Source organism: Phaethon aethereus, assembly GCF_964289735.1.
Source record: "Phaethon aethereus genome assembly, chromosome: 5".
In the NCBI taxonomy this organism is placed as follows: domain Eukaryota; kingdom Metazoa; phylum Chordata; class Aves; order Phaethontiformes; family Phaethontidae; genus Phaethon; species Phaethon aethereus.
Genome location: NC_138579.1, coordinates 4,805,862 through 4,831,013, shown reverse-complemented (window position 1 = coordinate 4,831,013; position 25,152 = coordinate 4,805,862). Strand labels below are relative to the sequence as shown.

Sequence of the window (25,152 nt, the reverse complement as noted above, 5' to 3'; positions counted from 1 at the left end):
TCACTGAAATCGGGAATAAACTTCTTAGCACCAATGTAGCATTAAAAAGACGGCATTCTTTTATCGCAGCACTGGATGCACAGAGGATTGCTCCACCTAATGTGTGTGCTCTAAAATAGAAGTTCATCCTTTATATACCTTAAAGACATAAATATTCACACATTTTCTGAGAAGTCTCCCCTCTCTGCCTATCTACTACATTTACATAGTGCTGGCGTTGCAAAACTATACTACGCATGCATGGGGGTCTCGGCTGGTTGTCGGTGGTCTTTTGTGGAATTAGCCCCCCTACTCCTTTTTCCCTTTTATGGTCACAAGTCTCCTGAGGATAGTTTCTTCTCCTTGGATGTTTGCCCATTCTGTTGTTCAGCCAAGTGATTCTTTCTTATCAACCTTGTTTGAGCACTCCCGCTAGGATGTTTCTATTCTCAAGGCTAAGATATCTTCTCTTGTACACATTAATCACTCATTGGTCTTGTTAAATGCAAAGTTACATCACTGTTTGGTAAAAGAATTTCTCAACACTTCTGCTCATCTCTCATTGTGACAGTTAATTTTGTGTGTAAAGCTTTCTGGCAGATATCACTGGAAAATACTATTTACTACTTGGCAACTCTTATTTTTACAGAAATCCTTACTTAACAATGCTTGTCTGGAGAAAATGATTGCGGAAATAACTACCCAGACTTTCCTTTATTGCAAGGTACCACCGCTTAAAACTGAAAATGACTTTTATATGACCATGTGGAAGGAAAATATGTGATGTCCTCCTCAAACTTGTTTTCTTGCTGCTTCCTTCAAGCAAGCCCCAAACTGTATCGATTTGTGGCTGTAGACATTTGTTACCCCCCTCCTCCGGGGCACACACAGCGCACCCTTCTCGACGATTTCTTGCCAAGAGACATTTGCCATCTCCCTTTTCTCCAGACGTAGCTCTCACTTACCAGGTCACCCCCTCCGAGCTGGCACTACATTTATTGTGATCGCAGGCCCGGTTTCCCACATTTTAACCCGAAAAACATGTTTAGGTCAAATTCCACTTTCAGGTTGATTTTTACCCCCCGTTTCCTTGCTCTTGCGTTCCGTGGCGTTGCGGATGTATATTTGCACGCCGCAGTCCTCACGCCCTGCAGGTCCCCACGGCGTTCGCGACGCGTTTCGCGCCACGTAGCGACACGAGCGGGAACGCAAACCCACCGCCGAGGAAATGGCGCCCCGCGCCCTCGCGGCGCTGCCGGCGGGCCCCGGCAGGGGGCGCCCGCCTCGGGTACTACTGCGGCTGCGCGGCGGCGGGCGCGGCCCGACCCGGCCCGGCGGTGAATGATCGCGCCCGGCATCCACCGCGCCGCTCCGGGCTCCGCCGCGGCTCGCCCGGCCCCGCCGCCATGGCCTTCACCTTCGCCGCCTTCTGCTACATGCTGGCGCTGCTGCTTACCGCCGCCCTCATCTTCTTCGCCATCTGGCATGTGAGTGTGGGGCGGGAAGGGGGGGTCCTTGGCGCCGTCCCTCCCGCGCGGCCTAGAGAGGCGGGTGTTCCGCGTCATCCCCCTCCCCGCCGCCCGGGCTGAGGGGACGGCTGCCGGGCTGCGCTGAGAGCGGCTGCTGCCGCTGCGGCCCTTTCCCAGGGAGCCGCCGGTGCTCCGCGGGTGCAGGCCCTGGGCGCTCCCTGACCTGCGGAGGCCGCGCAGGCCGGGACCGGGAGGTGTCCGTCCGCCCGCCGCCAGAAGCGGCGGCCCTGATCGCCGGCGGTTGCGGCGGGACGCGTTGTCCCGCTCTTTGTGTCGGTGCCGGGGCAGTTTAAGGACCGACCACCGGCGCCGAGGCGCGGGGTGCCTCACGGCGGCCCGCTGCGGGTGGCACAGAGACCGCTGGCAGAAGGGAAGCGAGACAAGCACCGGGGTGTGGGGCGGGGGAAGCCGACGCCGCATTCGGAAGCGGGTGAAACCGACTGTGAAACCGGGGCCGGGGCAGGGCGGCGGGACGGGCCTGATTCGGGCAAGATGTGTTGCGGGGGTCTCCCGTGGGAAACCCCCAAAGGGTGATAGCCCGCTGCGTGGGGGCTGGAAGCTCCTGGGATCGTCTCCGTTCTGCCTGGAGGCTGGTGGGGTACCCAGCGGCATCTCCGAAGCGGCTCACCTGGTGAAGTGCCGTGCCGCTTCCCCAGGCACAGCCCGGCCACGCAGAGCTGCAGTGGAGGCTGAGGCATCACATCTGGTCATGGAAGCATAGAATAGAGTCACAGGAGGGTTTGGATCAGAAGGGACCTTTAAAGGCCATCTTGTCTTCAACTTGATCAGGTGGCTCAGAGCCCCATCCAACCTGAGCTGGAATGTTGCCAGGGATGGGGCATCTACCACCTCTCTGGACAACCTGGGCCAGGGTTTCATCACCCTCACTGTGAAAAATTTCTTCCTTAGATTTAGTCTAAATTTGCCCTCTTTTAGTTTAAAACTGTTACCCCTTGTCCTATTACTACAGGCCCTGCTAAAATATCTGTCCCGATCTTTCTCCTAAGCCCCCTTTAAGTCCTGTCAGGCTGCAACAAGGTCTCCCCGGACCCTTCTCTTCTCCAGGCTGAACCCCCCATCTCTCCCAGCCTGTCCTCCCAGCAGAGCTGTTCCATCCCTTGGAGCATTGCTGGGGTCTCCTCTGGCCCCGCTCCAGCAGGTCCATGTCTCTCCTGTGCCGAGGATTCCAGAGCCAGATGCAGCACTGCAGAGGGGCCTCCCCAGAGCGGGGCAGAGGGGCAGGATCCCCTCCCTTGCCCTGCTGGCCACGCAGCTTTGGGTGCAGCCCAGGACACGGTTGGCTTCTGGGCTGCGAGCGCACATTGCTGGCTCATGTCCAGCTTTTCATCCACCAGTACCCCCACGTCCTTCTGGGCAGGGCTACCCTCCATCCCTTCCTCCCCCAGCCTGGATTGATACCGGGGACTGCCCCGACCCAGGTGCAGGACCCTGGCCCTCACCTTTGCTGTTGTATTGAAGAGGTGGAAATCTGGAAGTGCTTGCTTGTGAATAAAATCAATTTTTCAAGTGCTGGTAGGAGAGTTATCCATGTCATGAAACAGTATTTTAAATGAGTGCTGCCTTTTTAAAATAGTAGTTGAAAGTGGTTTAGTCTGAAGTCAGTTTGGCTGCTTATTTAACAGAAGTAATGAGTTAAGTTGCATTATTTTCATGCTTTATATTGAGACTTAGATTTTGGGATTTTTTTTAAAGTGTTATGATTTTTTGGAGAGTTTTTTGTCTGGAGCCTAACACAGGGAGAGCTAGCCAAATAGGAACCTACCTTGGATCATCTGTGAGATACTGCTCTGTGAGAGGACATGTGGAGGATGTTGTTCTTGGTGCTGTTTCAAGCTTTCTAATTATCCTTAACAAAAATTGTTCTCTTCTAATACTGGCCTTGTCCTGTAACCATATTGGGGCTTATACTAAATATAGATGAATCTCATACTGATAATAAGTTGGTCTGTCTTAAGACTTTTTTAATGTTTAGCATAACATTTGTTCTGTAGAAGTGGCTTTTGTTGTATTTCATGCTGCATCTTTGTCTGTTTTTTACCACGAAAAGGTCAAGTATACATGTTTTTTAATGGATGCACATTTTGGAGATGTATGCGGGGTCAGCATTTACTTTGAGAGTAATGAGACAAAACGTGGCTGCTTTTAAGATTGCTATTGCTTTTTCTTCATTAATGAATCTTGTGTCAGGTTCCTGCTGGCAACTGGGAGAGTCATTTGGGGCGTTTGCGGTCAGCGCAGAGACGGTGTCTGTGCACAGTGAGCGGGGTTGAAAGCTGCTGAAAGGGCACTTGGAAATCCCTCACTGGTGGGGAGGTAAAATGGCAGAGTGGGCAGAGGCAGGGGTCTGTGAATGCCTGAAGTATCTGCTTTCTTGTTTGTATAACCGCTTTGAAACGCATCTCAGAATCATAGAAGTTGGGTCGGAAGGGACCTTTAAAGGTCATCTCATCCAACCCCCCTGCCCATGAGCAGGTCTTATCTGGATGTTTAATGACATTAGAACTTCCTCAGGAGAAATTAATGTTCCTGAAATGGATGGCAGCACTTGGACATTAAGGCTCTGTTCCAAAATGTTACTTTTCATGGATAAAATGGATTGTTGCTCCTGCACTGAAGAATTGCAACTGTTTCCCTTTTTTTTTTTTTTCTAGATTATAGCATTTGACGAACTGAAGACGGATTACAAGAATCCCATAGACCAATGTAATACACTCAATCCTGTAAGTAGCATGCTAAACATTTTTTAAATAAATATATGTAAAGTGCTTTTTTTGGGGTGTTATCTTGATATAATCAAACTAGGCAGTAGAACTGCATCTGGGTTGACAAAACCTAGCTGTTTGATAGAAGTTCTAAGGAAAATTCTTTGTCTGATTCTTTACTTTCAAGTTGAATATTCTGACTGTTATTAATCTGCTGGTGATCTTGTCAGCTGTCGTACTAACATTCTTTCAATCTGCTTTCTACATTTTCGGCACAAAGACAGTTGAAAAGGTCAAAAAGATTAAAAGAGTCAAAATTGCATTAAAGGTGTGTACTGCTTTTCAGTTTAATGTTTTTAATGCCACTTTCATTTTGTTAGGAACATTTGTAATACTATTAAGCTCTTTTGTTTAGTGTGCCTGTTCATCTGCTCGTTATTCGTTTGTTGGGGTTGATACAACTTCATGAATTTCCATATTTTGTGCAAAACAATTTTGCTTGCTTACCCAGTGAAGTGGGGAAAACTGTTACATGCCTGTTATATATGTCCTTTCGATTAGCTGGAGTAACTTCAGGTAGAAATAAATAGTACTTCTCAAGCGAGATTTACTGAACCCTGAGATTATAGGAGACTAGTTGTTTTTTAAGTATTGACCAAGTAAATTCTGATTGTGTTTGAGGAGTTAGGTGGGCATAAAGTGATAGGCATTCTCTTCGCCTCTTTGTTTTATGTTCCAGGATCAGGGCTGTATCTTGGTGTCCTCTCTTGGATGCAACTCTGACACTTCTTGGTTTGTGACAAGACTTTAAGACAAACTATTTGCTTGCATTTGTAACAGGCCAGTAATAAAAGGGATGCTTGTTAAAGAGCATATAGTTTGATACAGCAGGGTTTTTTTTCTGCATCTCTCATGGTTTTTACTTTGGCTTGGTGTGCCCGGGCTGAGGTAGAATGTAGGGGCAGCACAGCTGTGTGGCCTGGACTTCAAAACACTTCATGGTGTTTTGAGAAGTAAGTAAATGATGCAGATGAAAAATGAATTTAAAGTAGCGGGGGGTGAGGAGAAACGCATGGTAGACATATGGCCCATAAATTGACAGTGAGTGTTACGGCATGAGAACAGGAGGAGAAGTGGTAGGCAGAGGATTGCATCGCAGAGAGTGAGGTTTGCTGCTCGGACAGCTGTGCATCTAACAGTTTCCCTTGCTTGGTCTGTTTTACAGTCATTTCTGCTACAGTATGGGGGAAGGCAAATTCTCATTATGTTTATGCATTTTGATCTTATCGTGACCTTTGAAGTAGTGTAGCCAGCATGTTTAACGCAAATATTAACCTTCTGTTAACCCACATGCATGTAGTGCTTATTGATATGCTAGCTTTGTGAATTGAAAGTAGTAAGTAACTTAATATTTGCTGTTCTTGTGAAAGTAGATTGGCCACTAAAAGTGAAGTTAAGATCCAAACGCTTGAAGGGAGCTGGTAAACAATGCTGGACAAACACACTGAAAGTGTTGTTTGCCTGTACAAAGAATCAAAAATCCTGGTAGGAACTGAGACACCTCAGTAGAGAGATTAGCCCAAAATAGTAACTGCTTAGTACTCTGTTGATGCCTTCTCTTCCCTGCTCCTGTTATAGTCGCATCTCTTCTCAGCAATGACATTTCTTCCTCCCTCGCTTCTGTAATAAATATCATGGTAGAATATGATATAGAATATTATTTTAGGACAGCCAGGGAAGATAAAATGTGGTAGATTTGAAAGAGACAGGTATTGTGGTGTGGGAATAGCATATCATAAACAAGATAAAGAAAAATGTGTTTTGAGATGCGTAGTTGAATAAACTGCAGATTTTCAGATCTGGTAAATCTGTCTCAGCAGGCAGCCAAATGCATTATGTTTTGGATAGGGTGGTGGTTGTTGTTGTTCTAATATAAATAATTGCCAAGTTGTAAATGGTAAGTATACAAAGAAGGATCTGGGTAAAAATATTTACTTGAAACATTTCATGTATGACAGCTTATTTTTGTTGATGCAAGTTTGCTTTGTTTGATATTCTTCATTTGGAGAAGCAGAACATTGTAGCAAAGTAGGTGGTGAGAATGTCTGTTGGTAGTTTTTAGATTTCTAGGAAGATATTTTGGGGATTTAAAAGCGCCTGCTTAGAGAGAATGGAAAAAAAATTATTAAACACTGAAGCTTCAGTGTAGTCATCCTATGCAATGTTAGTCATATCACACAAAAAAAGAAGGGCAGAGTGTGTTTGCGTGCATGTATGCGTGCACAGGCACGTGTGCACATATACTTTGACAATTTAAATCTTTAGGTAGAAATGGAATATTTTTCACAAGGAAATGTTTTAGTGGCCCTGAGCTGAGAAGTGAAAAGCTTAGAGACTTGCTTCTTTCTGAATTGTGTGATAATGGAGTAAATTATATCACTTTGGGATGACTTGTTTTAGAAAATTTTACTCTTGTGGTGGTTGTGAGATTTTTGCTGGCTCTTTGCATGCATTTAATCTATGTATCTCTCCATATTACTCCTGTTAATAACACTAATACTACCTGGCATTTCACGCTTTCTGTGATTTCATAGTAACTGATAATTAGCTCTGTGGGCTTCTGCTGTAAAGCATGATGCTCTAAAGCATGCCTGTTAGGTACTTGTGAAGGAAAACGAAGCTGGCTAATACGCCCTAAACTGTACGTGCACAGCTGCTGTCGCTCCCTCCCGCACCGTGGGCAGCACAGCGCTCATCTCTGTGCAGACTGATGTGCGTAACGTTGCTGCTGATTTGGTGTGATAAAGCTTTGTCTAGGATACTACATTTTGGCAATAGCTTGCATTTGAAAAAACAGGTATGTGTGAATACCAGAACAAAGTTGTAAAACAGGAAAACACAAAACATCTTTTTGCCTATAAACTGTTACATGGAGCATGTTTCCTACTGATATTTCTCTGTTGCATGAACAGAAATATCTTGATGATCTGTTATTGAAGGTCACGTATAAAGCGTGGAATCTGTAAACAGCGCCCGTAATTTAATAGAAGCAATAAAAAAATGGATCAATCTCAGCATTTAATTTTATACATTTTTCTTCTTGGTTCATGAATATCATGTGAAAACAGCAAGGCATGTACTGCTGGTTGCCGTTTTCACTTTCTCCAGTCTTGTTCTTGTTAGTGTTGCTTTTTAATAATATTTTTTTAAACAATAGCTTACTTCCCAAAATAGATTAAACACTACACATTTTGCTCTGAGTAATCGAAACTTCTAACTCATGTTTTTCTCTTCCAGCTTGTACTTCCAGAGTACCTCATCCATGCATTCTTCTGTGTTATGTTTCTCTGTGCAGCAGAGTGGCTCACACTGGGTCTCAATATGCCTTTGTTGGCTTATCATATTTGGAGGTAATATTGACGAGTCCGGTATCTCTGTGCTTATGTTACTTGTTACTCATTCTCCCATTGCAGTGCTTCCTGTTAAGTGTTCTGTGTCTTTGGCAAATAAAGATATGATGTTGAGAAAGTTTATGTCATGGCTAAAATAAGAACCATCACTTTGCTTTCTCTGTCACTTTAATTTGTTATTCTCTTGCGCTATGCAAGAATCGAGTTGTGTTGTGTGTGCGTTAAAGGTAACTGACGTGTCAAAGGTGTAGTAACACCACAGATTGGCAGTGTGGATTGGCAGTAAAAGCAGCAATCCTGCTTTCCTCCTGCTGCTAAGACATGGGCACCACCTCTCCTTGTGCTGGCGTTAGTCCTGTGCAGATTGCCGCAGGAGGGAGCTGGTCTGGCCGAAACGTAACCCAGCAAAACAGCTTTCACTGGGTGGCTGTATCTGCGCTGGTCCTGGCGTGAGGAGGAGTCAGAGGGGTGGATGTAGGGCTGTTCCTTTTGCCAGTAGCCTGTGGTAAACTACGATTTCAGGATCGCTTTGCATTGACCCCTATGAGTATTCCTTCAGCATGGCAGCTAGCACACGTTTTATTAATGAGGTAGTGTTTTACATTGGTCTCCAGCTTTTCCAACCCTTTCAATAAGGAATCCTGTTTTTCATTTATTCATAAATTTGTCCTATTTCCTTCTGGTGTGCCAGAGTTCAGCGTGGTTTAAGACCGAGGTGAGCTGTCGCGGCACCGTCTGTGAAAGCTCTTCCATAGGCACGTTTAGTTCAGAGCTTCATATTGCTCTTGCAGTTCACCGTCTCCTACGTGGAGCTGCTGGAGTTTGCTGTAAGGGGTGTGATTCCTTGTCTCGGTCTGGTGTTACTTGGTGGGTGGGGGGCAGAAACCAATGTTTCCCATCACCGTCACCGCAAAACTAACTGTGCATCGCTTTTAGGTACATGAGTAGACCTGTGATGAGTGGTCCTGGTCTGTATGATCCTACAACCATCATGAATGCTGATATTTTAGCCTATTGCCAGAAAGAAGGATGGTGCAAATTAGCATTCTACCTTCTATCATTTTTTTACTACCTATATGGGTAAGTTTTTTTTGGTTTTTTTTCCTCTTGTCTCCCATCTAATCCTCAGTCTGATTTTTTTTTTTTTTTTTAAATGGGGCTTCAGTGCAGAAGGCAAATTTTGTACATAGGAACATACATAGTGCCAACTTTCCTGAAAAAGAATCCACAGTCACTATTTATTCTTGATTAAAACACAAGTCTTAATTTGGTCGGAATTACCATTTTCGAATCTGTATACCATGATTGGAGACTTGAAAGCTCCAAGCTTCTCTTCTTTTAAGCATAGCATAATAAACCCGCCCAGTATTTTCGTTAAGGAGCTGGAACAGTAATATTTTTAAAGTAGGTATTTTGATGTAAATGTGATTTTTGTTGAAGTCAAAGGTAGAAGAGTCATTCCAAGAGTGAAAAGGGGTTGGAGGCACAAAAGTCAGTGCCACTGCCTGGTTCTGCCCCCCAATTCTTCCTTCAAAGCAAAAGCCAACTGGCTGCTTGGTGTTCACATCTGTTCTGGGCGGCGTGACACGGGAGGCGGCATGCAGTCCTCCTTCCTCTCGGCATGATGCACCGCTTAAAACACATCTGGAATAGTTTAGGCTTTTAACACGTTGGCACCATGTTTATACAGGGTTCCCTGTTGTAATGTCACTTGATGTGGTGATGACTGGTTGTTGCATCAGTTCATGTCCTGCTTTATAATGCCTTTCTTGTGTGCTTTGTGTAAAATCTTCAGTCACGATCCATGTAGATGCAGATTTGTTCCTTAGAATACATGACTGTATATTAAATGTATAACGCTAATGAAAAAATGCTGCATCTTAATATTTTTGTTTTATTTTTCAGCATGATTTATGTTCTGGTGAGCTCTTAAGAAGACATTCAGCAAGCTTTGTTCCAGTTAAATGCATGCAAAAGCCACAAACCATGGATTCTTTACAATGAGAACCTCTGACCAAGATTAAATACGGAATCTGATGATCGCATTTGCATTAGAAAACAATGACTCCCCTATTTTTAAAATATTTCCACATTTTATACTTGTGGAAAGACTGTTTTCTTATATTTTACTGGGACACTGAAATTAAAGAATTACATGTAAATTTATGTAAAGATTACTGGGTTTTGGCAAGTTTTGACTTTGCACTCCATAAGGAACAGCCATACTCTTCAAGTAGGTATTCATTACTGACTAGCCTTAGTACACTAGGGATTTTCTTTAGGCTGGGCTTTGTAGTGGCTCATTTGGACTTGTGTATCCCACTCTTTAACTCATCAGCTGTAGCTGCCAAACACTTGGGAAGGACTGGAAGTGCTCTGTGTGTTTTACCTGTAGGTGACGTTGATCTTAAGAGACGAATTCATGGACACAACTGCAAAAATAGGAGTTCTGTTTTTGTTTATTTTATTTTCTATCTGGTTAATCTTTCCCTGTATATGCATGGTTCAGAGACTTCTGTATTGTCACGAACGTTAGGCTTGCTTTAATCTCAAGCATATGTCATTGTGATAGGAGAAGTTGAATTGTCCATGAAGGAGTGAATTTAAGTGATGATTTTTTTCTTAATGTCTGTGCTATTTTATTAACAAATGGACAAACCTACAACATTTATCAAGTCCTGTGATGAAAATACTCGAGTTTGAGTAATGCTACAGACCTTTTCAAAGCAGAAAGCGAGATTGTGAAACTGCCCTACTGTTCCTTGGTGCAATAATAGTAATTTAAAAAAACCTCCAATTCAGAAACACTTACTTTTACCTGGTGCCTTGTTGTGTTTTTAAATTGAACAGATACTTGCTGTATTCATTTGCTTTATGATGGTTAATTTCATTACCTTTTAAAAATAGAACACTGAATCAAGTTATGGCTGGAAAAGGGAAGCTCTGGTTTCCTGCTTTTCTTTTTTTCCTGGGTGTGCAGCTAAATAGTAGATGGGCCAGGGGGAAGATGTTTCAGCTGAACTGGTAATACTGCATTGTAAATTATGACTGCGAACAGCTGCTTAATTTAGGAGTAATAATTAGGAATCTTTTTCATTTACCTGTGCTGGAGAATAATGAATAGTTTCTTGAGTTCTAGTAAAACATTTTTGTATAAACTGTTTATTTGTTCACTTTGGGTGTCTTGGGTGTTAGACGCAATAGAAGTCATACGCATGGCTGTGCTGGCTTAGACCAGAAATCCAGGTACTCTGATACTGGTGTGTTGGACAGTGGGCAGTGGCAACGATTGAGGGGGAAAAAACAATATTCCACAGGGCAGGTATTGAATATCTCTTCCTGAATAGTAGGAAAAAGTGTTTGGAAAACCTACCTGTTACAGATTTCCTGAGCTAGAGGTTTGGCATTGTAAACGGCCCTTGAATAGCTTTTCTTCCATTAATTCAGTTGTTGAGCACTTTTATAACTGTGTGTGGAAGATACCCTGAGACAGTGAGTTCTGCAGTGGAATTACTCAGTATGTAAAAAATACTTGTTTAAAAGTTCTGCCAGACTTTATGTGGTGCCTCTAAGCTCTTATTTTTTGAGGTATATTGAAAATTTTCCCCTTTCCACCTTATTTATGCTGGACACAATTGAATAGACCTCCATCATGTCATCTTTCAAAGCGGAGAAGTCTTAATCTCTTCTTGATTTGAAGTCCTTCTGTGGCTTTGTGATTATCCTTTCTCCTCTGCAAGTTTTCCTTTTCTAAGCTGGAGGAGACCAGAACTATTGCCATCACACAAGATTTGGGTGCCTGGGGGATTTAGAGTGGCAGTTGCTTGCTCTCTGCTACCAAATTCCTCTCTTTTCCTAGTGCACTTGGGGTATGAGAATTCAGGCTGTGATAACTCCAAATCTTCTTTCCTAATCTGATGGTTTATTACTATGTATATAAAATAGTTTTTCTTATGTGTTTCTTTTTTGCGTTTATTGATGCTTAATGTCACATGCCATCATTGCTCAAGCATTCAGCATTACAAAATGTTTGGTTTTTTTTTTTCCTGAATGTCCCAAAACATTCACAACAGTTGCAGGCTTTATCTCACAGCCCTTGTTTCCTGTGCAAAGCTTTGCAAGAAGCCCCTCCTCACCAAAAAGTTTTTATTCCTATTCTACCCTCCCTTTTGATCAGTTGTTAGTTGACAAGAGGATTTCCTTCCTTGTGCAACACTAACTTTGAGCTTTTAGCAAAGGAATTTTTGCAAGGCTTTCTTGGAACTCCTGAATATTGTTCCTTTTGGATCATTATTTTCCTGCTGCTTAGCTCCTTCAGAGACTGCTGTAAGATATGACTTCAGCCTGTGTAAGCAAAACTAATTAACTCTTTGTATGTTTGTATATTTATTAATCTGTTATGGAAGTGAGACTTACTCATAGTCCCTAGCTCTCCTTGGCCTTCTAAAAACATCTCTTTTTCCTTTGGTACTTGGGCTGATCTAAGTTACACACCCAAATAAACAATGCAGGATTTACTGACTCAAACTGATACTGCTTCCACCCCCCACCCCGTCCAGCTGTGGAACGGTGATGCGGGCTTTCTTCCCAGAGCCAAAATTTACCTCACAGGGTGTCAGAGGATACCTGGGCACTGAAGCGGATGATCATTGCTTCCTCGGAATGGGACAGAACTAGTTTAAATGTTTTCTTGAGGAGTCTGTTCATCTTCTCTGGTCTTTGTGAGTGGGCATAGTTAAAGAGGAGTGTCATGGCCTGTTAGTGGCATGTTGCTGTGAGATTCTCTCCAGCCCACAGCTGATTGTTTGTTTACTTTCTCTAGTGTTAGCATGGAGAATTGCTGCGCCAGAAACTCACCCACACAGCTACAGCTTGGTTTGTCACAGATCTTCAGTATAAAGCCTCCTTCTCTTGGAATGAGGGGTCTCGTTCCTCAATGTCACTTGAACACACAAAGGAACTCTGACATTTTAGAGTGAGTTCTTAATAGTTCATAAGGGGCGAGCACTCCAGCAGGGAAGTTTTCATGCTTGATTTTTCCTTTGGTTTAAAGATATAGCTAAGGGTTTTTTTTTTTTAAAGAGCTCCAGTAATGTAATTCTTACCTAGCTGCATTATCCCAGCATGACTTTCTTACAAAGATAGTAGAAAAGGAGTTCTTTTTTATCTCTTCCCCCTTTTCCTTGCCCTACGCACGGGACCAGAAGCCAGCCTGTCGGCACTGGAAGTCCATGCTTAGCTGTGAGGAGTTACAGACTATTATGTTTCCTCCCGTATCCTGCCTTCATGTCCAATTGCTTGTCCCAGTTCTCACGCTATGTAGAACAGAGGAAGTCAAAATGAAATTCAGTCACTGCTTTCACAGCCCAGCCTCCCTTCCTCATGTAAGTTCACTGAAGCAGCCTGTAGGATGTCAACATGAAAACATCAGTGTACCAGTTCAATAGCAGCGTGCACGTATGCTGTCGGTACCAAGTGATGTTAAACATGAGGTAGACATTGTGTAAGAGTCATTATTCTATTGAAAACAAGCTCATTAGGCATGCAGGCCACCAGCAGAACATTAATGAACACAAATACACTTCCATGTATGTCCTGTAGAGTTTCCTTCCCCAACCCCAATATTTTACCCGCAGATGTTGAAGCGAGTGGCTGTCTCAGGCAGGCAGTAGCAACGAACAATTGTAAAGGTCAAGAGTGAGGCCTTTTGTCCAGGTGTTTGCTGCAGCCCCATAGACACAGAGATAGACCATACCAGCATCGGTTATCGTGATGCTGATCTCCGTATTGTATCCTCTGTTGCCAGATGTGCAGCTAGGTTCTCTCGAAAGTCATGGAGGTAATTGTATTGCTGAAAAAGCACAACCAGATTTGTTATGAGTGCTCTATACTTTCTGAAAAGGCACAACCCATCTTAAAAAGCTGTTCGATGCCCCAGGATGTGCCCTTTGGTTTGTTTAGTTGTTCTTGTGCTTACTCCAAATCCTCTGGAATTTTTCATCATCATACATAGATTACATGCATCCTGGCATGGATCCTGTGGTCCTCCTAAAGGGCACATGTGAGCTCGAGGTAACGCAAAACGTGGTCGTCAACATTTGTTCATATCCTTCCCCATCCCTTCAACCAGGGATGCAAGCTGCTCCTCACCTGCCCTCTTGGTTTGTAGAAAATGGATCTTCAACAAGTATTTTAAACAAGATTTGCCTTCCAGAGAGGCTTAGAGCGAGCAAAGAGACAGTATTTAGCCAACTCTTTCTCCTCAGAAACAACTATCTTGTAAACTTTTTAAATGTCAGCTCCTCCTTGCTGTACATAGAGCTGTTTGAAAAGCATCACATCTAGGACTCGTATCAACAGAAATACGTACACAGAGTAGCTTAAAATCCCACCAAAAGAAAAACCCATTATGTTCAGCAACTTAGGCCTCCCTCTGTGTAGGTTTTAACACTAGTACTAGGGTTACTTCTTAAAAAAAGATGACTGCCAGTAGATTGATGTGATAGCTACAGAAGTTGAACATGGCTAGCTTGCTTACAAAGATGGAACAAAACCAAGGCAGAAAAATCAAGCAGATGTCCAAGTTGTGAGGAGAATGTGAGCAACAGAAAAAGGGACAATGGCTTAGTGAGTTATGAGCAGGGATATGGAGGAGAAAGCAACAAGTTACTAATGATGGCGAGGAGCAGACAGGGAGAAGAGCTGTTGAAATTCAATAGAGGCAGAACAAGACAGAATCTGGATGAAAGTGGAAAGTTAGAAGCAGCTCAAACCCAAGAGAGCAGCAGGGGCACCAGCTGTGGAGCATCTCAGAAAGACAGAGGGATCCCTTTCTGAAATGAAGGAGAAGACAGTGCGAGCTCTCCACTCTTTTTTCGACACATGTATTACCTGTTGTAGCCTCATTACCTTGATGGTCTGTATTGCCCCTGATCCTCTCAAGTTTCTGAGGCTGTCTATCGCTTGCTGAGGTGCTAGCGCATCCGAAAGCTGAAGCAGGAGACATGCAGCTACTGTAAGGGAAAGATATACCTGCATGTATGCTACTGAGCACCTCTTGCTGTTTGCAGTACCATTTTTGCATAGTAATAGGTTTGTTACATAAAAACCACTCTAGCAAAACTCAGCCTCGTCATATTAGGGTCACAGATCTGGTGGATCTTTTCCCTGAATACTATTTCTTGTCACTGGCCCCATCTGCCTGCTTCTCTTGCCCAAGCCTGCAGGCTTTGGGAACAGGTGAAAACTCTCCTGCTGCTTCCCCACTGCCTTTCCAGCGGCATTTGGGAGGCAAATTCTAGGCTTATCAAGAATGAGTCCCAGCACACACAGTTAATTCCCCTTTGTGTCTTCTGACCACATTTGCTTTTTTGGCAATATCACCACCCCTTCCTTCTGGAGCACACACAGAAAGCTTTAGGGGGAACACTGGGCTGAAGAAAGATGCAGAGGAACAGGTTCATCTCCTATTCTTGAGGAGATGTTCAGGGAAGAGGGGAAAGTGCAGTCCCATCGGTCAGACAAGACTAAAATTTGCAGTGAAAACGGGGAAAGAGTCAGAAAGTAAGTGAGGCTGATAGAAAGTTCTCTCTGAAAGACTGACCCTGCCTGACCCTCCATCCTCTCACCTCGAGTCTATACCATGACATACTTATGTCACTCATCACAAACAGTTTCTATACAAGCAGCTGATGTTACTACCATTTGACAACACCTTTCCCAAGAAATGGGCCCAAATATATTAACTAGCCTGCTACCTGTATTGGCAGTTTGCATTGTAAGCTTCAAGCAGAATTTGGCTCCTTTAGACAGTGCTGTCTCATGAAAATGGGTTTGTAGGATGGGGTAGTTAATCGGGCATGGAGAGGGAGAAGGCAACTGCTTACTGAGACATGAGCGTCCAAGGCCACCGTAACAGCTGAAAGAGAAGAGAACATTTGGCTGTAACAAGCTGTAGTATGCTGCAACACTCAGAGCTCCCTCAAGACCTAAATGTATGGATGCAAATCTTGCCTTAATGTAATTAAGGAGAGCAGTGGTACAAGAAAGTTAGAATAAGAATGTCTATAGAAATACCTACAAGGCTACCTCCCCCTTATTCTTCAGGCCTTTCTTAAATAGTGTCTTTCTAGAGAAACTGCAATTTTAAAGTTCCCCTTCATTCATGGTAAGAGTCCCAAAGGCACAAGAGGACAGAAAAGGGCATGAAGATGGACAATCTTAATTTCTTTAAACCCTACCCCACATTAAGGCTTTGATGATAGTTGTGAGCTAATGATAGCAGCGGGGTTCTACACCAGCAGGAAGCCCAAGGACTCAGTGGATGTCTGTGCGGGGAGCTGTCAGCAGGGTCTTCAGGGAACTTGGAAAGCTCTTCCCCTCTACCATGAGCTCCACTACAAGTGTCTAAAGAAATTACTTTAAACCAGTCTCATGCAACTTAAGAGTGAATTTTGCACTGCTGGAACCCACCGAGTCCCTGATAAACAGCCCCAGGGTGCGTTATCCTCTGACAACAGCTGCTTTTGCTTACAACTCTCATTGTATACCTGATATCCAACTAAGCTAGCAGCAAGGAGTCACATGACACCATTCATCACACACTTTGAAGTGCTTGTTGGAGAGAGCAAGGGAAAATGGGAGATTCGAATCTCACAAAGGACAAGTTAGCTCCAAAAGGGTGCATGAGGAGAAACAAGCAGCTTTTCACAGCTTGAACTAACCCTAAAGAATGCAATGTCATTTGACAGGATTCTGTTTCAGCTGGTCGTGCATCTAGAGAGAAGCTGGTATCTTTTACAGGAATGTGGGGTGAAAGGGAGGCAACCAGAACCTACTGTATGATTGTTTTCCGGTTACTTTCCAGGCAGCTTCTGAGCTCTTCCAGAATATTGCAGCACTTGGCAATGTCAGGAGCGTCCCCATCAGGAATAGGATAGTGGTGCACACAGATCCCATGCTGTTGGTAGGTGTCTATAAGGTTTGGTACACGGTATTTTAAGAGCTCTCCTCTGGTACAAAGCACAAATACATCCTGGGTCCCATAGTTCTTTAGTTCTTCTGCCAACAGATTAAGACAGTTGCAAATAAACAAAAGCTTATCAAGCTTAAGGATAAACAGATAAGCTACTTGGTACTAATTCTCTTGTTTAATCTTTGAGATTAAGACAACAGGAGTTAGCAATTTTGCTTTGAGCAGCATTTACTTCTACTGAGTCTCTCCCACATTGGCCTTCAGGTAACCCACAAGAGGTGTTTTCTCAGTTCCGAGTGAGTCTCAAGACAAGGCTCACTAGAAAGCATGTCAGCACTCAGAACAGTCCATTAACTGCTGCCAGCTTAAGCATGATTCTGTCCCATTTCCAGCTGTGACTATGTCCAAACACTGTGGGTTTTTGCTATTAGTATCTGCTCTGCTAGTGTTTACAGATAAATGCGAGGCACAAATCTTTACATGATTTCATCTTTTCTATCCCAATCTCACTTTTCTCTGGGAGGAGGATATAACAAGTTTGTAACACATCTTGGTCGTAGCTGTTTTGAAGATGCCTTCTCCTGCATGGGATTTAGCAGAGCTCATAGTTACTGTGACAGATACGCAGATGCCTGTATAGCTCCAGCCAGGAAATACCCTGATTAATCATCCAATATTTGGTAGAAAAGACACAGAGAAAGCGGCACTGCACACTTGAAAGTGCTATCTGGTACTCATAGTGGTGACTGTGCTAAAATATTTGCAGCATCTCCAAGCACAGTGTTATCAAAACTCAGACAGACGTTGCTGTCAGACATACCCCCAGCAAGGCTTCGTAAAGAACTGCCCTGTGCTCTAACATCATGGCATGTTATACAGACAACTATATAGCAGCTGTTATAAAAATACAAATAAAACAGCACCATGTCTCAAAGTCAAGCCATGTTTTTGATACCCAATGTCTGGATCCTTATGCCCAGATTAGATAAACAGCAACTCCAGCAGTCTCCAGAATAAGGCAAGGTAAACCTCTAGCCCCTTAGTAACTTATGATTTCAGTTTACCTGCACGTTGTTCTTGCCCATTACATGGAAGTGAGAGGCATTTCTACACCAGCCAGAAGACTCACCTATATCTTTCTGAAGATTTCTTCTAACATCCTTAAACTTGCAACCTAAAACAAATTGTGAATGACAATTACCACTCCGGGTAAGTGACATTTATGGAATGGCTGCTAAAGCTGAAGAATAGAGCACAAACAACCTCCCACCAAAACCAAAGCAAATAACAAAGCCACACCCCAAATAAAACAGTTCTTATTCTTGCAAATAGATCACTAGTGCAGAAGACAGTTTAAACACCTGCTGCTTAATACTGTAATGTAACCGGATTAAAAAAAACCTGCCCAAGTTTTTAAGCTGGTATGCGTTTCCCAGATGAAGTTTTGGATATTATAAATCAGGATACAGCTTTAACCCCCACCCCCACCCAAAAAAAAAACCCACAAAAGAAAAAAAACCAGCAAATACAAGGGCTGGATAGAGATCAGTTAAGAGTTGCCTGGTTGACTGACGGGAAAGCAAGTGCCCTGTTCTGTAATACTCAGCACATATCCCATTAAAAGTCTTTCTTACTATTCAATCTTCAGTGTATCGCCACTTTCATTTTTTTCCTCATATCATGCTACCAAGGCATTTTTACAACACCTACAGAATACTGCACTGCGATAGTCACAACTGCTGTTTCGTTTGTGAGATGTAATTGCTCAAAGTATTTGCACTGTGTCCTCCCGCTGTCTCCCCTCCTTCACTCACTGCCCCATAGGCATACAATCTTTATGCCTGCCCTGACACCAGTCAGGATTGTTTGTATCTTGAAACACCTTTTGAAAGCATAACAGCAGAATCCTGAAGACCAAGAACTATATCAGCAGGTGTACGACTGGTGGTTAGCATCTGAAGATTAAACAGCCATTACATGAACAGCTCAGGTAGCTAAAAAACATAATGCAACTATTTTTTGGCATATATGTTAACTGGTGTTCAAGTCTTAGCGGGATTTTCATCAGCACTGGCCATCATCCACTTCAAGATACCTTAAATGCAAATATGATTCAACACTTGTTTTCTAGTTCTTTAGTGTGGTATTAGTCCCAAGCTTGTATTTCTCAGAGCTGACTAATGAAAGTCGAGCAACTGCTTTAAATGAGGTAGGGAAAGTTCACACTGTCACCACCAGCAGTTCTATCTCTTTTGTGACCAAAGGAGGTTCACCATGGCTGCAGTTTTGGCAGTTAAAAATACAGTGAAATTTTATATATTTATTTTTATAACATGGCCATGGTAGTGCAATCCAGATGCTAAGGGAGAGCAGTACAGAACTGTCAGCACAGTGAGTGAGTGTAATTTGAGCCCAATATATCTTATAAATGAATTATTTGCCAAAGCAGTCTTGTTGCACTGTTGTTGCTTGTTATAACTAGTAAGCTAGGCTAAGAAGCCAAATATTTTAACTGATAGTGGAAGATGGCCACTATTCTCTTACCATATAGTCTTACATTAAGATACTCCTTGATTAGCTTTGGTATTTTCCAAACAATTATTCCAGCGGTAGATTAAAAAAACAAGTCACACCACCAAGTAAATGGAACACAGAATTTTGGGTTACAAGATAGTACCTCTCTTCAGCTTCAAACATGTCTGCACATTTCAGTGAATGCTTCTTACCTGGAAGGGAACATAGTCCCAGGAATTTGGAAGAGTAGACAGGTGACAAAGACAGCCTTTTGGGAAATGAAAAATGAATAAATAAAACCAGGACTTTTTATTATTTGACTAGAGATAACTCACTGTCAAGAGATAACTCACTACCAGACATTCCTTTTCTGTGGGACCGTGAGAAGAGTTACCTACCTATAATTCAATTTTAAGAATAAAATAGAAGTATTCCAGTGTTATTCCTAGAACATCAGACAAGGGAATCACACGTTTGGTAGTGTACTTCATCACATGCCCCTACCCAAGAGGAAGGGAGAAGTGTTGACAAATCCCCGCCTTAGCACCTAGACATTTGGGCTACCAGAGCCGACAGTAACTAATAAATGCTTCCAAAAGCGGACTTGGCTCCACATCCACTGGCAGTTCACCAGCACCAACTTAATCCCTTTTCAGAAGCACCATCAGGCCAACCACAAGCTCTGTCCTTGCCCTAGCAAGTCACGAGAGCCCAGCACAGATTTCCTTCAGGAAAAAGACCTCCCGTTCTGAAGGAGCGGGATTTAATGCAAACTCCCGTTTAGTTTCTGAGGGAAGAGACCCGGGCCCGCCCCGAGGCGCGTCTCACCAGGAGATCGGGAGCGGCCTCAGGTCCTCCTCAGCGGCGTCTTCGTCAGAGTCGTCGAAGCCGCCTGCTTGCATGGCGCCGGGCTGCGGCGGGAGGAGAGCGAGGAATTCACCTGGGGGCCGGAGCCCGCTCTGCCCCCTCGGCTGAGGCGGCGCTGAGGCGACCCCAGGGATCCCGATCCCGATCCCGATCCCCATCCCCATCCCCATCCCCATCCCCATCCCCATCCCCATCCCCATCCCCATCCCCATCCCTCACCGGCTTCACCATAGCGCTGCTCCCCTGCCGCCGCCGGTTTGAACTGACCCCGCCCACCCGAGCCATCTCATTGGCCGAGTCCTTCCCTTCGTCCAATGAAAAGCTGTCGCGCGCCGGATGCGTTGAAAGCTGAGTCCTTCCTTTACGGCTTGCGGGAGAGGAGCATTCTGATTGGTGAGTAGCGAAGGAGAGGCGGGCTTTAAAAAAAAAAGCCGGCTGTGGCAATCTTTGTGCTGATTGGCTGAGGCGGCGTGGCGGGAAAGGGCTGGGTCTCGAGCCCCGGGGGCCCGTGGTGGGTGGGGTATTGTGAGGGCTTGGTCGGGGGGCTGCGCCGGCTGCTCCCTCTTCCTTTAATTCCTTTTTAACCCGGCTTCACGTTTCTGACTGAAAAAGGGGTGGAAGAAAGCTTTATAGAGAATTGCTTTCAAATTGCCCCAGCCCATTTCATGTGGGGAGCTGCTGCTGAGGGAAATGTGGCGCTGGAAAGCATCCAGCGAGCACGGAGTACTCCCCAGACCTCCAGCTCCAGCCGTTTATTTCCCTTTGCCTCTGGTGTTCTTACATGTGTTGTGGTGTGCTTCGTGCAGATGGGGTGGGAGGGAAAAGTTGAAGGGTGGGGATCTTCCTGAAAAGTGGGCCTGGGGGATCAAGAATCTACATCCGTGCAGGCTGTGACTAAGACAGGGAGTCAGATGTGAGCCTTCACTTACAGCGCTTCTGAGAGCTGGGATGTGCTTGACTTGAGTAGGTTGGAGTGCAGTTTTTTGGCTCTTTTTGGCATTAGGATGGTTAGTGTGTGGCTGTGGCCTTCATGGGTGCAGGGGAGTTTTTGGGGTGCTCCCATGTGCCCTTCAGAGGTTTTGGGTGGTCAATTCTGTGTACAGAGAAAAATAGGCCTTTCTAAAAGCAGAAAATGAGCAATGCCTGCTCAATTTTAAACCCTGAACTTTGTGTCAGATATGCTGGCAGCAGTAGGACTTCTAGTTCTTGGGACTGTTCAGACCTCACAGGCATGCCTTTAGCTCTGCTGCTTAGGTAGCTGACTCGCAAGTCTGTGCTGAAGGTGGCTGTAATGTACGCTCTTGTGGGATCTCATGGAAAAATCAGACTTGAAGTGTGAAGTGATGTGTCCACATCCTGCTCTTGTCATGGCCCTCTTTTCTAATGTTCTGTGCAAATAGGTTTTGCAAATAGGCATGCTGGATGGAGTTTTTGTCATAGCCCAACTAATGTGAAAGATGGCTCCAGGGAAAAAAAGAAAATGTTCTGGCTGCCTGATTTTTAAGAGCTAGGTTGCTGCCCATGGTTAGGGCATTTTAGTAGACCTCTTTTTGCAGGGTTTACCATGCCAGTAACTCTGACCATTCATTAATAGGAAGAAATGCATAAATTGATAATGTGACATTTTTCTTTTAAAAATTGTATTAAAGCATTTCTACAGTCTGCTTAGACATGTCTAGAACTATGTTATGAAGGAGCCAGACACAACTGATTTTTTGGCGTTGCTCTAGAGGATAATGTCATGGCGACTTTCAGAGATGTTCTTTGAAGTCAAAAGTATGGTTGTGTACAAATTCCTTAAGCGGTTTGAGTTTGCTGGGATTCCCAGTAGTGCCAGTGCAAGATCTCCAGGTGTGGAGATTTTAGATTTTAGTTCTACTTTAGTAACCCTAGTTCCACAGCTGGAGGTTTTAATGAAACCTGCCTGAAAAGGATTGTAGAAGCAAATTGCTTGGTATTGCAGGATTTAGGGTAGGTTTAGGGGATGAAGAAACAGATGATGAAAGGATCAAGGAGAAGACTAGTTTATTAAAACCCAGAATATGATAGCAGATGTACATAAATTACATTACTGAGCATAATGGAGAATGAAAACAATGCAGATATTGCTGACTTAGATGAACAATGGGAAGAAATGCATCCTAAGAATTGAGGCAACGTGAGGACAACCAGCTACTGTAGCTGCAAACATCATTTTAGTAACTCCTACAGCCACTGCATGAAGGAACAGGTATGTTGTTTGCTGCTGTTCAGTGTCTTTTTGGCTCTGGTCCCCTTAGAGATTACATGCAACACTTGTACTGTTTGATACAGATATGAAATTTGCCATATTTTTTTTCCCCATGATTGCTTTTGCTTATTCATGTGAAAGGTATTGCAGACTTGAACTCTGAGGATTATATCTTTATGGAAGCAGCAACATGAGACTGATAAATACAAAAAAAATAGCAACGATGATAGTGCTCCTGGTTGTTCTTTGAAAAGATCAAAGGAATTCTGTGGAGTTTGGGTGCCTTCTCATGGAAGAAATCAGTATGGTATTGCATTGAAATCTTAAATGCTAATAACAGCTGGTAATGCCAAGGAGTCTGCAAAATGTGAGACTAGAGCTTGGGGTCTGTTGTGGCAGAAATAAATAAGTGTGAAATCTGAAGTAAATGTAGGAAAAAGGTTGGAGGTGGAACCCCAAAACCAAGCATGAGGAGGTCCTGTGAGATTCCTTATTACCCTAGACATCTTGTGGCATTAAATGACAAATATTATGTTTATTAGCTGACTACCTGTTAGGATTGTCTTTATTCCTTAAATTGAGCTGTTGCCCGGCATGTCAAATTTTATTGTGCTAAAGTGTCTAGATCAGCTTGTTTGTCGTGTATTTTATAGAAAAGACTAACAGGAGTTGGTCTGCAAGAAACTGTCCTTTTGGCATATAAAAAGGAACACATCAACACCAAGGCTTTACCTTCTGGCAGTTTTTGTCAGCTTATAGATTGGAGGCCTGTGCAAAGTGAAGAAAAATAGTCACATAGTCTGGAAGACTTATTTAATTGTTGAGAGAGGGTGATGAAGAAGGTAGGATTTAATCAGAATTTTAATTGGGCTTTTAGATGAATGGCTGGGCCAGGAACTGCTGTCTACAAATACCTAATGGGAGGGTGTAGAAAAGATGGAGCCAGACTTTTCTTAGAGGTGTAGCAGAAAGAGAAGAGACAACAGACAAAAGTTAGAACATGGGAAGTCTCTACTTCATATAAGAAGATAACTGCTTACTGTGAGTGTGCTCAAGCACTGGAGCGGGGGTGCGGAGAGGCTGTGGGATCTCCATCCCTGGGGATACTCCAGCCGTAGCTGCGCAAGGCCTTGAGCAGCCAGTCCTACCTGGGCCTGCCTTGAGCAGGAGGTTGCACTAGAGGTCTTTGGGGTCCCTTCCAACCTACATAATCTGTGATTCTGTAAAACCTGGATGTAATTGCAGTTGGGAAATGCTTAATGGGCATTTCTTACTCTAAAGCATTACCTTGATGGCTTTTCTTGAATTTTATCCTTCTTGTCATGCCTTCCTGCCCTGTGCTTGGCCCTGTGTGGGTAAACTCTCTTTCCTGGCACAGATACCCTCTGGTCCCACTCAGCTTTGTTCACTTTCACGTAGGGATGTTATCTTCTCTGTGTTAAACAAGTGCTTGATATACAGTGGGGAATGTTATGGTATTCTAAATAAAGAATAATTTTGCTTTGCAAGCACAGGGAATACCAAAGAATGGTAGTGGTTGGGAAAGGTTGATACCTTAGTGGTCCCATTTGCCCTCATTTATTTATCAAGTCTTTTGTGCCAGGTAATGTAATAACTTTTCATCGTATCCAGAGGTAAGATTCATACCAATTGTTTCTGAAAATAGGTTTAAGTCTTTCTTTTGTCTGTACGAATTGCATTATCCCAGGGTTCCGTATCCTAATGCAGGTAATTATTGCCTTATTTTTTCATAATATTCATCGAGTTTCGAGCAAAAAAAGAAACCCACCCTGACAACAACAAGCAATTAGAATTTGAGTGGTAAGTTTGTGCTTACATGGTAGCTGCTTGGGGTTATGTGTTTTTGGTTTGCTTTTTGGTTTGAGAGAGATAATAACACTTATGTTACATGACGTAAGACACTTATGCCTCTAATGCAGTAATAAGTACCCTCCCAGAGATATTAAAAATAATTTACAGTGAGGTGGGTCAAACAGCTCCATAAGGAGCCCTATATCCCAGGCTTTAAATACGTGTATGTAGAATGGGTTTGTTGTCTGGCAGAAAAATCGTTATACAAAATTTGTAATGTAAAAAAATGGTGTTTGAAAATCCAGGTTAGCTAAGAATTTTCTCATGGACACCATTGTGACTCCCATGAAATCAATTCTGTACAAACCTATCTGGGTTTCAGGTCATTTTTATTTCTCATTTCTCAGCACACAGTCAAGCTCCTGAGAGCCAGCTGGCTTTCCAGTGTTACTCGGGTTACACCTGGCTCTCATGTCTGTGTGCACCAAACCAAAGACAAAGTGAAGATCTTTATACCTTGATTCATAGCTTGCCATACTGGCAAAGAGTTAAAATTCTGATTGCCAGACAAATACAGCTAAGCCTAACCTGGTTTTGCTGCCCTTGGGTCAGGGGAAGAGCCCTTGTCCCTGGGGACAGTGCAGTGGCTCATATATGTAGTATCTTCTATCTGCTCTTCTGCACTCAGGTTTCCCGGACAAAATAAATAATTGATTTACTTCAGGTAAAAGCCTGGGAGTGAACTAGTGTGTATGCAGTGGAGACAGCCAGGGACTAGTGTGAAACAAGGAGTGAGGGAACTTGATGGTATATAGTCTTATCACATATCTTGTTCAAACATAAGCCTTCAACAAACAAGTTATGTTCTCTTTCTGCAAGGAGCCGACATGAGATCTGAAATGTCCAAACCATCAAAATAATTTTGGGATCATTGGTAACTGATTATTCCAAGCAAACACATGTAATGTCAAAGACTTGTTAGTCACCTCTCATTTCATATCTCAGTTTCTGGAAGTTGTATTTTAGCAAGTAATTAATATATGTAGTGTTCCAAGAGATGCACTGTAATGTCTTTGGGAGAACTCCACTGGTGATATCACCAGAATATCCCATG

At 43.5% G+C, this 25,152-nt stretch overlaps 2 protein-coding genes across 2 annotated transcripts; one reads left to right on the top strand and one right to left on the bottom strand.

The window, feature by feature from the left end:
• Positions 1-1,385: 1,385 nt before the first annotated feature.
• CNIH1 (cornichon family member 1) lies at positions 1,386-9,574 on the top strand (the record flags this gene model as incomplete). Its single annotated transcript, XM_081999809.1, has 5 exons — positions 1,386-1,466; positions 4,181-4,249; positions 7,529-7,641; positions 8,578-8,721; positions 9,547-9,574. 5 exons carry the CDS (start codon positions 1,386-1,388, stop codon positions 9,572-9,574), a joined length of 435 nt encoding a protein of 144 aa, XP_081855935.1.
• Positions 9,575-13,405: 3,831 nt separating this feature from the next.
• CDKN3 (cyclin dependent kinase inhibitor 3) lies at positions 13,406-20,219 on the bottom strand (the record flags this gene model as incomplete). The annotated part of the gene is made up of 7 exons (XM_082000860.1): positions 19,958-20,219; positions 19,342-19,397; positions 17,745-17,789; positions 16,479-16,701; positions 15,528-15,559; positions 14,551-14,654; positions 13,406-13,492 (listed from the first exon to the last, which is right to left on the bottom strand). Exons 1-7 carry the CDS (start codon positions 20,206-20,208, stop codon positions 13,406-13,408), a joined length of 798 nt encoding a protein of 265 aa, XP_081856986.1. The 5' UTR covers positions 20,209-20,219.
• Positions 20,220-25,152: the final 4,933 nt, after the last annotated feature.